The following is a 15,097-nucleotide window of genomic DNA, read 5'->3' as shown; positions in this document are numbered from 1 at the left end:
ATGCAGCATGGACTGGATAATGGGACCAGGTTAATACAGTTGGAAAAGTTATCTTCTCAAAGTCTGGCTCAAAGAAGAATCCAGTTTGCGGTGGAGGAGGCCACAAGGAGAAGGGGAGCATTGCAGTATGTCATTGCTGTAGAGCAAAGAACAGGCAGGGTGGCACAGGCTGTTGTTCCTTTAGCGCAAAGAGCCGGTAGGGCATCTCCGGCTGTTGCTGAAGCTTCATGTTGAAAGTCATTGCGGGGTGTTGTCTCTGAGCGCGAAGTGCAGATCTCGCGTTGCCAGTTACTTCTGGCAATCGCTTTAGCGCAAGTAGTCAGTTTCACTGGAGCTTCACGATGGAGGTCATTGTGTGCACTAAATCTCAACAAGCAAACAGACCCATTTGTAGTCACGAAGTGGCCAAAACTTTAGGAGTGCTCCTTTTCTTGCAGAGGAGTGCACTCTTATGCTTGCCAAGGGTCCAGGACCTGGGAAGGCTCCTCTTGGGGATCAGTGACTCACTCTATTAGAGACCAGCATAGCTCAGGCAGGTCCAGTAGCAGCAGGTCAGCAGGGCAGTTGCATGGAGGACTCTGGAGCTTGTTGTGTCCCTGTCACTCAGAACAGGAGGTCAACCAACTGACACTTGGAGTCATTCAGATTAGCCTGGTATGAAGGGAGCAGGTCCAGGCTTCCTTTTCAGGGAGCAGGACAGGCCTTAAGCAGGAGGGAAGCCCTCAGGGAAACAAGGCAGGCATCAAGCAGAAAGGCAGTCCTCTAGTAGCAGCAGGGCAGTCCTCTGAGGAGCAAGCCAGGCCTCAAGCAGCAGGTCAGTCCTCTGGGGAACCAAGCAGTCCTTCTTCTGTAATGTCCAAAGGTTCAAAGGTGTACTGGCTCAGAAGGTCAAATATTTTTACCTAGTGCCAGCCTTGTAGGTGAGGGAATACCCTGGCCTACCCCTACGTCTTGTTCTGGAAAATTCCTCCCTCCCCCTACTAAGGCTCCTAGACGTCTGCGGTGACAAAAGGCTACTGTCAGGTTCCTTTCTGTGTGCTGTAGGCAAGCTCTTTAAAGTGTAAGGGGAACAGATCCATCCCAGCCATCCTGTCAACACCTAGTCCTCTTTTGTCTCACTATCTCAGAGGAATACTATAACCCCAATAACAGAGCTATTCACTGCCATATGACCGAGGATACTGGCAGCAGGTACCATTAAATTACAATTCATTTGAGTCCAATTTTGACATCACTATCTGTTTTCAATCAGACGTTAGCACTTATTAATTGTAATAAGGTGACCCAATGTCATCCAGAAGGAGAAGTAGGCTTTACAGTAGTGAAAAATGAATTCAACATTTTTCACTACCAGGACGGATCACTGACGAAATATCGAGAAGGAGAATATCGAATTGCCAAAATATCGAAGTAAAAATATAGAATGCCAAAATATCGAAGCCCTATCTCCAAACAGGTAAGTATAAAAATATAGAATCCAAAATATCGTTGTAAAAAATATAGTTAGTCACAGTATCGAATTATTTTAAATGTCTTAAAATAAATGTAAAATTAATGACATAAAACATATAATTAACTGAAACATACTTAAAAATACTTAAATAACTTTAAAATTAATAAATAATTAATGTAAGTAAAAAAAAAAATACATATATATTAACGCAATATTAATTAAAAAAATGCTATATTTTTTGCGTAGGATAGCGGGCGGTTAAAATTTACTATTACCACTCCAGTAAGTGCAATAGTAGGGAAAGCGTTGGATAGCGGGAGGGTAAAAATTACTATTCCCACTCCAGAGAGTGCAACAGTAGAGAAAGCGTTGGATAGCGGGAGGGTAAAAATTAGTATTCCCACTCCAGACAGTGCAATAATAGGGAAAGCATTGGATAGCGTAGGGGTAAAAATTAATATTCACACTCCAGAGAGTGCAACGGTAGGGAAAGCGTTGGATAGCGGGAGGGTAAAATTTACTATTCCCAATCCAGTGAGTTCAACAGTAGGGAAAGCGTTGGATAGCGTAGGGGTAAAAATTACTATTCCCACTCTAAAGAGTGCAACAGTAGGGAAAGCGTTGGATGGAGTAGGGCTAAAAATTACTATTCCCACTCCAGAGAGTGCAACAGTAGGAAAAGCGTTGGATAGCGTAGGGGTAAAAATTACTATTCCCACTCCAGAGAGTGCAACAGTAGGGAAAGCGTTGGATAGCGGGAGGGCAAAATTTACTATTCCCACTCCAGTGAGTGCAACAGTAGGGAAAACGTCAGATGGCGTAGGGGTAAAAATTACTATTCCCACTCCAAAGAGTGCAACAGTAGGGAAAGCGTTGGATAGCGTAGGGGTAAAACTTACTATTCCCACTCCAAAGAGGGCAACAGTAGGGAAAGCGTTGGATAGCGTAGGGGTAAAAATTACTATTCCCACTCCAGTGAGTGCAACTGTAGGGTAACGTTGGATAGCGTAGGGGTAAAATTAACTATTCCCACTCCAGAGAGTGCAACAGTAGGGAAAGCATTGGATAGCGGGAGGGTAAAAATTACTATTCCCACTCCAAAGAGTGCAACATTAGGGAAAACATTGGATAGCGTAGGGGTAAAAATGACTATTCCCACTCCAAAGAGTGCAACAGTAGGGAAAGCGTTGGGTAGCGTAGGGGTAAAAATTACTATTCCCACTCCAGAGAGTGCAACAGTAGGGAAAGCGTTGGATAGCGGGAGGGTAACATTTACTATTCCCACTCCAGTGAGTGCAACTGTAGGGTAAGCGTTGGATACCGTAGGGGTAAAAATTATTATTCCCACTCCAGTGAGTGCAATAGTAGGGAAAGCGTTGGATAGCGTAGGGGTAAAAATTACTATTCCCACTCCAGTGAGTGTAATAGTAGGGAAAATAATAATTTAATATTTTATTAAAAATAAATTAATTATTAATACCCAAAAATAAATATTAAAATTAATTACCAATCACACAATATTTAATAATTAATTTATTATAAATAACAATATTTTTTTATTAATAATTACTTACCAACCAATTAATGTTCAATACCAAAAATAAATAAATAAAACTAATACCAATTAATAATTAATTAAGAATAAATTAATTAGCAATATACAAAAATTATTTCAATAATTAATTATTTACAATTAAATTAATTTCCACCATATTCCCCTATAAACCCACAACCCGCTACAAATAGTAAATTAATACAATTAACATAATTATCAATTAAACAATTAATAAAAATTAATTACTAATTAATACAAATTATTAACCAATTATTAATTAATCAACAACCAATTAATTTTCAGTACCAATTAATAATTACCTAATAACAATTAAATTACTTCCCACCCTTTTCCCCTATAAACCCACAGCCCGCTACAGAAGTAAAACGCAAAATTAAATTAAAAATAATTAATAGTTCCTAAAAATTATAGTTTAATGTACTATAATTAAATTACTTCCCACCCTAATCCCCTATAAACCCACAACCCGCTACGGAATTAAGTTACACAAAAATTAAATAACATAAAATTCATTACTTTAAAAATATTCAAACATACATTCCAAAATTTATACATACTATAAAAAAAAAATCGATATTCTTAACAACTATATTATGACTGTCGATATTACTTACTTGTATATTATTTAAATCGATATTTTATTTCTTACCTGATTTTCGATATTCTTCACCACTATATTTTGGCAATTCGATATTCTGTCCATTCTATATTAAAAACTCGATATTCTGTCCTGTCGATATTTTTAATTCGATATTATGTCTGTTTACCACCAGGATATGTCTTATGTTTTAAATACAATGCTCCCTGCTCTATGGGCTGTTTAGGGCCTTTCTTAGGGGTGACTTATATGTATTAGAAACAAAGATTAAGACCTTGCAAAAGGTTTATTTTGCCAGGTCGAAATGGCAGTGTAAAATTGCAGAACAGGCTGCAATACCAGGCCTGAGCCATGTTCTAAATTGCTACTCCAGTGGGTAGCACAATGAGTACTGCTGGGCTACTTATAGCATTTAATCTATAGGCCCTTGGTACATTTAGTACCATATACTAGAAACGTATCAATAATTAAAATGTGTCAATCAGTTGTAGGTCCCTTTTGCCATGTATCAGGGAGAGAGCACAAGTACTTTAGCACTGGTTAGCAGTGGTAAAGTGCACAGAGTCCTAAATGCACGGAGTCCTAAAATCCAATAAAACAAATTCAGCAAACAGGAGGGGTGAAGGCAAAACGTTTTGGGGTGACCCTGCTGAGAGGGCCAAGTCCAACAGCTGCCATCGCCACTTTATGTCCTAAAGCCAGAGCAGGGACAGTAGTCCTATGTTCACTCTGACAGCACGCTTAGAGTGCCTTTCCAGGACATGTGTCAGGTCCATGACCTCTATTGTGAGGGACAGGTTCTGGTCCCTATGCACACACTGGATTATTGTTATGCCAGGGCCAAAATAAAACTCAGGATTTCAAGTTTCACACGCAGTTGGGCACGCAAGGTAGTGGTTCATGGGTTTGTGGGTTTTGCTATAAATACTCAGTTAATTTAAGCTCTCGGTTTATGACAGGTAGTCTATTAGATGGGCTGATGTGCATTTTATTTTTGACTTTGTGGTGGAACTGTGTATTATCTACATATCAGTGAATTGTACTATCCACTATGATGATTAAAACAGCATATGGTTCAGGGAATATGTTCATAAACTGGGGGGTACTGAAATGGAATCTGGAATGTACTGTGGATCCATTACTTTAGATTCGCTTGTGTGATGTTGCAAGAACGTACAAACTATTTGAGGACTGTGCTACCAATATACATGCAAGTCCTAGGGTGTTAAATAAGATTTCAAGGTCAACAGTGTTCAAAGTTGCCAAGAGGTTGAGTAGAACCTTCGAGCAGGTGCTACAACTTTCAGATTTATGGCGGCATTTACAGGGGTGCTGGAGGAACCTCTGATGGACTAGGCAAAATTTAAATTTGTCAATACACTCATTTGAGCATTGTGATGATACTTGGTGCTCGTGGAGGGAATCTGGTGCTCCATTGCTAGCAGCATTCTGGAAAACGTCCTGGTATAGACTTGTTCTAGCACTGACTGTAGACCTTAACTTAACTCTTACCTGTTCAGTCACAATATTTCAATCTTTATTTTCTTGGGAAGCAACCAATGCCTGTTGACCATGTCCTGCTGGTAGGTCTCCACGGTTCGTATACTAATATGTTGACACTTAGTGCACTTCCCTAAATAAATGGAAGGGTGTGTAATGCATGTCATTGTTTTCATAAGTACCCACAGTCATACCTGGGCAATTGAGCTCACTCTTAGACTAATTGTGTAATTTTATCTGGACCATCCACAATAGAGTAAAAAACATAGTTTTCTCCCATGAAATTTGTGTTCTTTTCTATATCTTCCTGATTCTCAAACAATAGTGGAGGAAAAGCCTCTGCTGGGGGCTTCTTGGTGGCAGTCTTTGCAACTTCTAGCCAAACATCTCTCTTCTTGATACTGCTACTTTGGATCATGAATTTCCTAGCATTTCAGCCACATCAAATTCTACCAAGAACAAGGTAGAATCTTGTGTCGCTGCAAATAAGGCATCTTGTATAAATCCTATATGGCAATGGTTGGTGTAAGTATGTAAAGGTAAAAAACAAAGGCAATGATTTTAAATTTAAGTTAAGTGTTTCATACCTTATTGCAATAGACATTTTAATGGACATGGGGTGCTTTTTAAAACTAAGTTGACCTTTTGGGCTGTGGTAAATAAACATATTTCAGGTAGTTTTCCTAGTGGTTTTCCAATAGCTAATCAGACAAATACTTATTTTAAAGCCGTTGTTAATTTGAGTGTAATTGACTAGTCGTCACCCTTCTTGGGATGGAGCACAAGTAGTTTTTTCACTCTCCCTGCCTCTGTATTTGCTATGTTCTATTAATCTCCAGGAATAGTTAGCTACACTGGGATGCTTATGGACTACACAGTGTCACTTCCAGGTCCTTGTATTTGCATGCCACTCTCCATGTGGATAGATGATCCACATGGAGGCCCTGAGCGAGAAAAATGGCATTCAACTGAGTCTTCTTATAGGCCTCTCTGATCGCCTCCACCATTGACTACCATCTTTGTCAGCCCAATTTCTTACTCTCAGTTGCTAGCACTTCAACACACAACCTCAGGTACAAGTCTCATTGGTGTAAAGACTTCCTGGCCCATGTACCATTCGTACGTGTTTTAACTAGACTATGCAACAGAGTTAATAGGTGTTAACAGAGAAAGTATTCAAACTATTGTTTTCTTCTTCCATAGGTTTCAAGAGCTATGCAACATCCGCCAGTACCCGGTTAACCAAGTGCCGTGGCACTTCCTCTGGCGGATCAATGGAGGATGACGTGATCTCATCTGGAGAGTTGGCAAAAAGAGGCAGCACCTCATCAACAAAGAGCAATAATCATTCCTCTGCAGGGTTTACCAGGACTGGTATGTTGTCAGCCCAAACATCAACTAGAGTAAATAGTGCCAAGTCTGCAGGGACAGATCAGAGTGAGACTGCATTGTCCAAGGAAAGAGTTATTGGTCTGACGCCAGAAAAGAAAAAGGTCTATGGTTTGAAGAAGACCTACAGGAACTCTGGAAACAATCTAGTGCCTTTATCCAAAGAGGTTGAGCCTCATTCTCATCACACTATAAGGGAGTTAAAGACTGGTTTCTCTGTTAGGGAGTCTGAGCGAAGTACCGTTCTGTCCTACACGGGGTCTAGAAGAAGCACAAGACTCTCCCCCAGGGGATCAGAGATCATTTCTGGTCTTTCCATAAGGGATTCTGAGGGAAGCACAAGGCTGTCCTCCAGAAGATCTGCAGGAAGCACAATTCTTTCCAGTAGAGAGTCTGAGAGAAGCACAAGGCTTTCATTGGGGACATGTGATGAAAGCAGAGGCCCAGCAAGCAGATGCTCTGAAAGAGGTGCTGACTGTTCCGGCAGGGGTTGCTATCAAAGCCCTACACACTCTGTTGGAGGGTCACTGAAGAGCTCTTACCTCTCAGTCCTGGATTCTGAGGGAAGTTCTAATTGCTCGTTCAGAGAGACTGGTGAAAATCTTAGTTCTACATGGATTGCTGAGAGGCACAGTCCGTCAACTAGAGAGGCTGAAGAAAGCGCTGACCCTTCAGACAGAGACACTAGCAAAAGCCTCAAGCCCAAGGAGAGTATGGGAAGCCTCCAAACTCCACATAAAGAGATTGACAAGAGTACAACAGATAGCAAGGCTGAGATGAGTTCCTCCACTTCTGAAGAGGCACACCTACATCACTCACACAGGGAGACACATGGTAGGCTTTCACCCAAAGACTCTGATGTGGAAACCATACAGGGAGAGGCTATTGGGAGTGCGACATCCTTGGTCACTAAACGGAACGTCTCACAGAGAGACACTAATGAGAGCTCTACACCAAATGAGACTACACAAAGCATTTCACAGAGAGTGGGTGAGAAGAGTCCTACAATCCAAGAGACCGAAGGCAGTCCTCTGTCAAGGCAGACGGAGGAGAGCCAGTCACCCCTAGGGAAGGAGGGCACATCATCACTGGGGGAGCCTATAGACAGCCCTTTGCTGAGAGAGACTGACAAGAGGGACAGAGACAGCGAAGCTAAGAGAAGACCTCTTTCTGGCTTAAATGTGGAAAGCCACTCACCCAGGGAGACTGGGCTGAACCCCTCAATCATGGAGGCTGGGCTGAGACACTCTCCCAGGGAGACCGTAGAGATCCCCGGGGAGGCAACAGAGAGCCCCGTGCTCAGGGAGCCTGTGATGAACCTCTGGCCCAGGAATACTACCTCAGAGGAGGCTGAGGTAGGCACCAGTTCCAGAGAGAATGAGATGAGTTCTTCACCCAAGGAGACTGGGCAAAGCCTCTCACCCAGGGATACAATGATGACTCCCTCTCACACAGAGACTGGGCTGAGAAACTCACCCACGAATACAAGGATGAACCTCTCACCCAGGGAAACTGAGATGAGCCCCTGTCCTATGGAGACTACAGAGGTCCACTGGAAGACCACAGGGAGCCTCCTGCTGAGGGAGACTGCGATGAGCCCCTCACCCAAGGAGACTGAGATGAGTTCCTCACCCAAGGAGACTGGGCGAAGCCTCTCACCCAGGAATACAATGATAACCTCCTCTCCCAGAGAGACTGCGATGAGCCCCTCACCCAGGGAGACTGAGATGAGTTCTTCACCCAAGGAGACTGGGCAAAGCCTCTCACCCCGGGACACTGGGATGAACCCCTCTCCCACAGAGACTGCAATGTGCCCCTCACCCAGGGACACAGGAATGAGCCCCGTTCTCAGAGAGACTGCGATGAGCTGCTCTCCCATGGAAACGGAGATGAGCTCCTCTCCTAGGGAGACTGCAGAGGTCCCGTGGGAGACCACAGGGAACCTCCTGCTCAGGGAGATGGTAATGAGCCTCTCACCCAGGAATACAACTGTGAACCCCACTTCAATGGCGATCGGGGAAAGCTCCTCCTCCAGAGAGGCTGCAATGAGCCCCTTGCCCGGTGAGACTCAGGTGAGGCCCGTGCCCATTAAAACGTTGGAAAGCCCTTTGCTCATGGAGACTCTGGAGAGAGGCACACCCAGGGAGATGGAGACAACCCCCTCGCCGAAGCAGACTGCAGCGAGCCCCGTGACCAGAAGGACTTCAGTGAGCCTCTCTCCTAGGGAGACTGGGGTAAGCTCCTTACACAGGGAGAATCAGATAAGCGCTGCGCCCATGGAGACTGCAGGGGGCACCTTGCTCAGTGAATCTGTGGACAGCCCTAGTGAGACTACAGAGAGGCCCATGCTCCTGGAGTCCGTGGTAAACCTTTTGCCCGAAAATGCTGCTGAGCACTTCGCATCGACGGAGACTGGGGTGAGCCCCTATCCAAGAGAGACTGTGGTGAGCCCCTTGCCCAAGCAGACTACGACAAGTCCCTCACCCATGCAGACTCTGCTGAGCTCTGAGCTGTTCGCCCAGGCAGACTGCGATGAGCCCCTTGATTGTGGACACTCCATTTAGCCTCTCACTGTGGGACACTGTTGACTGCCCCTCACTCAGAGTGACTGGAAAGAGTCCTTTGTTCAGGGAGCCTGGAAAGACACCTTTGTCAGGGGGGCTGGGGTGATCTGTTTGAACTGGAAAACTGGGGGATGATCTGAGATGACCCCATTTCCCCTGGGCAAGAATGGGGTGAGCCCCTCGCCCACGGAGCCAGGGCCAAGCCTCTCCACAGGGAGACTGCAATTAACACCTCGCCCTTGTAGACAGGGTAAGCACCCCGTTCACGGCACATTAGATCATCTGAGGGAGATCACCCTTTTTTCCCTGTGTACATGTCCCAGTGACATGAGTTGAGCCTGTTAAGCCCTTTCACCTGGGAGACCAGGGCGAGCCACACCGCCAGAGAGAACAAGGCAAGCCCCTTCCCGAAGGAGAACACAGCCAGCCGCTCTTCAGTACGAGTGCAGCAAGCCCTTCGCCGAGCAAATCCATGGCAGTCCACCATAAATCCAAGAACTTTAGCACACTCGACAAAAGAGGGGTGTTTGTAGTTATGTTTACTGAGTTAAGCCAAGTTTATATTGGGAAGTTGTAGGGGGTTGTGAGCTCAAAGGAAATTCCGTTTTGGTCGCATTTAGTTTCAGAATGTGAAAGGACATCCATGATTGGGTATTTGAGAGGGTGTGAGCTAGGGAGAATACATCTTCAGGCGAGGAGACTTTCTTATACAGCTGGGAATCATTGGCAAAGAGATAATAGATGATGTTGGTTTGGTCTAGCAGAGCAGCAAGCGGGTTGATGTAGAGGTTGATGCAAGTCGGAGATAGGATTGACCCTTGAGGGACTCCCTGAAACAGGGGGGAGGAGAGGAAGAAGGAGTTTGTGAGTTTAAATAGCTGAGAGCTGTTCCTGAGATATGAGGTGAACCATCTTGGAATGTCCCACTGATTTGCATTCTGCTTTCCAGAGTTTTTAGAACAGAGGTGTGATTCACCTTATCCAAGGCTGCAGACTGATCACTGGTCCAATGATTTTGTGTTCACCACTCTAGGGTGGACGGTCCAATTCCCTCTCCCAGGTAAGCTGTGGTAAGTCCCAGCCCATGGTTGCTGGGGAGAGCCTCTCTCCGAGGGATGCAACTATGAGTACCTCTGCCCAAGAGATGGGTTGAAGCCGAAGACCAGAAAGAAATAGTTTTGTCTTTGGAAATTGTAGCGATACGTACACTTAGTGGGATCCAGAAAGACTATGAGGACTTCCGTTCCCCTGGAGACCAAAGAGGATACCATGGAGAATTAGGTTCCTCACGGAGCCAGCTGAAAAAATCCAAAGATCTAGATTTACTGCGTGTTTTAGCAGACGCTTGTGCAACACAATGCAGCACAAAACAGAAGCACCAAGTAGTTTTCATATGCAAAAACAATTTTGCGCCTATTTTGTCAAGTGCAGCGCCTAAAGTTCTTTGTGTCGCAAAGCCCTCTCCTCATCCTAAGGAGGCATAAAGGGGTTGGAACACCTCAAACACCCATAGCCAGATCTGCTCAAATACTGTGCCCTGGCTTTCCGTGAAATCCTAACGCCAAATGAAATCGGGCGCAAACAAGGGGCAAGCAGAATATCATGTGATAATGTGTAATTTAAACGAAATTACACAAGTTTATGCAGCATACACCTGGACAGTTGTCCCCGCATTAAGCTTTTCTATTGGAGGATGCACCACGAGAACACACTTAAGACAAGGCGTTGCTGGCTCATACTAGCTCAATAGTTAGCATCGCTCTAAAACAGCTCTTTTAGCACAACTAGGGCCGTTGCTTGGTGCCCTTCACCTATCAGGCTGATGGTATTGCTTCTCTGGGAAGACAAAAGTCCCTTCCCCATTATGGCTTGCGTGGCTGCTTCCCGCAGAGGAATATACCATAATTGGGCTCAAGGAGGGCAAGACCCTTGCCTAAACAGGCCCTCATCAATAAACAGGCTAAAGGAACTCCTATCCCTCCCGGACAGATTGAGACTGTTCTCGTTCCCTGATCAAGACAGAGATAGACAAGTGGCCAGTCACCAAGAAGAAAAGCGAGATGTGCTTCATCCACAAGGACTGAGCTTTCGCCCTCACCCGAAGAGACAGGAAGAAAACTCCCTCAGGGAAACAGAGGACGCCACCGCATCAAGGCACATTGGAGAATAAATATAGTGAATTAGATATAGGGGATTTTGAGATGCTCGTCAATAAGAGGTGGGATAGTCACTCAAAAAGAGAGAATAGGAACAGTTACTGACTCTACTAGGACACTAACGAGAGCTTCTAATGTCCCACCAGAGCGGGTTCACAGACCACCACTTTTCACATACGAGAGATTCATGGCAAAAAGTGTGTTAAATCATTGATATAGAATGTAAGCAGCCTGAATTCCATAAATCGGAGAAACTGTGGTCCACACAGCCTACTAAAAGCAGGACCTTTCCACGCTGGCCAGAGACAGCCAAAGGACATGTTCTCCTGTACAGAGCCTGGTTTGTGTGGCCTGAAAGGGGTACTCTGAATCAATGGACAAGCAAACACTAACAACTGCATGTGTAGCCCTTTGACCTCCCTGTACTTTTTCACAGAATCTGGCTCTCCTTTTTTTTTCCTCAGTCACCCCAGAGGAAGAATTGTTGATACTAGTAATGCACATGTTATGGCTCTCTCATGAATACATTCTCACCTGTTACTTATTGCAAGATTGCTTGCAATGCCTTATGACTGTAATAACCATTCATACCTGCATTGGGTCACCAATGTTCCTTTTCTATGAAAGTAACTACAGAGAACTATATCGTTTTTTTGAATATTGAACCCTTCTGTAAGTCAGTGGAAATGGACTGATTCAGCGATATGTCAAGACGTAATTCTCCCTGCTTTGCTGTATTTCTTGCCATTTGGTGAGTTTTTATTGATAAGCATGTAAAAAAGGTAGCAATAAACCGTTTGTCAAAATCCTTCAATCTCTGCGTTATCTCAGTTTACCAGAGTTTAAGGTCTCTTTGAGATTAATATTCAGGGCACTCATCAGGAGTAAAGTTGCTCAGGGAGAGTTTGCTAGCTTGTACCTTCAGTCATTTGTAGGGAAGCCTCCCTGGAGCTCGCCCCCAGGAACTGAGGCTTGGAGGCTGAATCCTCAGATCCGAGCTTTCTTCCAGCACAAAAGACCACATTATTATTATTTTTGTTTTATTTTATTTGATGTTTTTGTAAAGCGCTACAAACTACCAGCGGCAGTCTCAGAGGGTTTAGGATCAACTACAACGGTTCGCCACAAGCTAATAAATTAAAATAGCTCAATGCCACCCAGAAGAGATGGTTGAATGTGCTAATAATAGGATGGTCATGCCCTAGAGGAGCTCTGCTCTATGTCTAAGCGTAGTCCCATGCGGTGAGCACTGGTGCATCACATCAAATATGCATCTTGATGTAAATTTATAAAAGGAGAGTTCCTACATCTTCCCCCTCTCTCCTTTGCGATCCTGACTTGGGCTCTTAAGGCTTCTGAGCTCGCGGGAGAAGATACAAAGCCCAAGCACAGTTGCAATGTTCTCCACCAAGCCCCGTGATCTGGTGCTTGCCGAACAAGAAGAGCGGGTCTATCCAACCTGACCACGATGGTATCAAATGTGCGCCAGATAGGGAGAGATCTTCGCCAGAGAATGACCTGGTGGATAATCTGGCCTTAAATATAGTACCTACAGTCATGCAATTTGATTACTTCTTAAATCCATCCATGATCTGATATTCAATACAGAATGCTGAAACAGACCCAACAGTCAACTAACACATTGGACTACTTCTCCCCATTTTTTGGGGAATCCCCTACATTGTTGGGAAATATAACCTATGTTAATATTTAGAGACACATTTTAGCAATTGAACCCTTGTATTCTAGAACACAGCATGTTAAGTTCTGTTCTCCCCCATACCGGATGTACATCTGAAAACAATATCTGCCAGCAATAGTGATCCTATGAGAAATCTGATGCTTCCCGGATTCGAGCCCTGTGGTGATAAGTGGCTCCATGCAACTTCCAACACCTTGAACCTTAATTCTGGTCCATGTAAATTTGTCTTCCCCTTCATAAATACAGTGCATACAAAACCAGCGGGTACACAGCTACTGGCTAAATAAAAAACAGAAGAGCCAGACACGTCACAGGCCGTCAGGTCTTGCAAAACAAACACACAATGTGAACTGTAACTGAGGGACACCACGTCTGATGTTGTACTATTGGTCATAAGGAAACTGCACAAGTGAACAAAAGGAGTCCAAGGCCTGCCTACTAAAAGATAATTGTGCCCATATCCAAAAAGTAAAGTGTGCCTGGTGCAGGTGAAAAGCGCAATACCAGGCTTAGAAACTGAGGCCGCACCTATAACTGTCTAAAGTAAATTTGTGTACTGGGTCTTAGTACAGATTTATTAATACAACATGATACTTAGTTCGACAGTGGTCTAAATAAGCAAGAGAGAAATGAGACTCTGAAAAAGGGAAACCTACTCGATATCTCAGCTCACGGTGGTGGACATGGGACTTAACAAAGATCTAGGACTATCTAGTTGTTCATAGCAACTGTATGCATTCATTACAATGTAAAACCAGTATTGTCTTCAGTATGTGACACATTTGGCGACAGACCCTTTAATCTACCAATGCTTTTCTGCCAATGTGTAGCCAGAATGCGAAAAGCACACACTCTTGTCTCAAGAAAGCAAACTGGGTTTGCTTGATATTGATTGTTTAAGCCTTCATACTCCAGCATCTGAATGATCGCACTAGTTTGCTCCACAGCCTTCCAGATTCAAACCTGGTCCCATTAAGAAATATGACCATAATGAAACACCACTGGTTCCTCTCAACGGCCTGCACCACACTTAAAACTAGCTGCATCATCTACAAAGCCATCATGACCTGCACCACTGGTTGGGATGTATGATGTAACAACGCGTACCATTACAACGCGGTATGTTACATCGCGGTTTTAACAACGCAAGTCGTTACATCGACTTGCGTTGGAGGGCGCTGGACATAGGAATAGTGTGAATTACTATTCCAACTCCAGTCTACGTACAGTAGGGAAGGTGTTGGAAAGTAATTCACACTATTCCTTATCCTACAGCGCCCTCCAGTGCAAGTCGGTGTAACGACTTGCGTTGTTAAAACCACGATGTAACCATACCGCATTGTAATGGTTGCGTGGTAAAGGATGTTTCCCCACTGGTTGTCTGGCTGGCAGCCCTAAAACCTCCTGTGGCTCTAAGGACATGTGCAGCCAGGTTGAAGGAAAGCAGTTCTGTTAAACCTGACGTCCTTGGTGTGGTTTTCCCCCAAAATATTTGCGTTCACTCCTCATGTTTTCTGTAACTCGTTTTTGCTGGCATTAGGGCTCTGCACTTTACCACTGATAACCAGTGCTAATGTGCTTGTGCTCTCTCCCTAAAACATGGTAAAATTGGCCTACACCTGATTGGCACATTTAATTTTTTTGTAAGTCCCTAGTATATGGTACTCCATAGTACCCAGGCCCTATAAATTAATTAAATGCTATTAGTGGGCCTGCAGCACTCGTGCATCGCACTAAAGTAGCACTTTCAAACATGTTTCAGGCCTGCCATTGCAGCCTGTAGTGCAGTTTTAAACTGCCAATTTGATCTGGCAAAATAAACCTTTTGCCAGGCCTCAACCAACCATTTTAATGTATATATGTCACCCCTAAAGTAGGCCCTAAACAGACCACAGGGCAGGGTGGTATTATTTAAGTAGGACATCTGTTTTTAAGTTTTACATCTCTTGGTAGTGAGAATCCCCTAAAATCGTTTTCACTACTGTAAGGGCTACCTAGCTATAGGGTAATATTAGGTTACTTCATTACAGTTAATAAGTGCTAACCTTTGATTGGGAACAGGTAGAAATGTCATCTTTAGACTCAAACAAATTATCATTTTAAATCCTCTTTATTGGGAAAGTCAGATTTTAAGTCACAATTCTGAAAATACCACTTTT

At 44.0% G+C, this 15,097-nt stretch overlaps 1 protein-coding gene across 1 annotated transcript in view; it reads left to right on the top strand.

Annotated features, from left to right (window-relative positions):
• The window catches only part of LOC146860164 (uncharacterized), a 125,444-nt gene extending 113,400 nt beyond the window's left edge, over window positions 1-12,044 (top strand). The window contains exon 6 of the mRNA XM_085643999.1: window positions 6,331-12,044. Coding sequence (XP_085500125.1) covers window positions 6,331-9,080 — 2,750 coding nt within the window. The 3' untranslated portion in view covers window positions 9,081-12,044. The remainder of the gene's footprint in view (window positions 1-6,330) is intronic.
• The last annotated feature ends 3,053 nt before the right edge of the window (window positions 12,045-15,097 follow it).

Source organism: Triturus cristatus, chromosome 3_1, assembly GCF_964204655.1.
Source record: "Triturus cristatus chromosome 3_1, aTriCri1.1, whole genome shotgun sequence".
NCBI lineage: Eukaryota > Metazoa > Chordata > Amphibia > Caudata > Salamandridae > Triturus > Triturus cristatus.
This window is presented reverse-complemented; position numbering and strand designations above follow the sequence as displayed.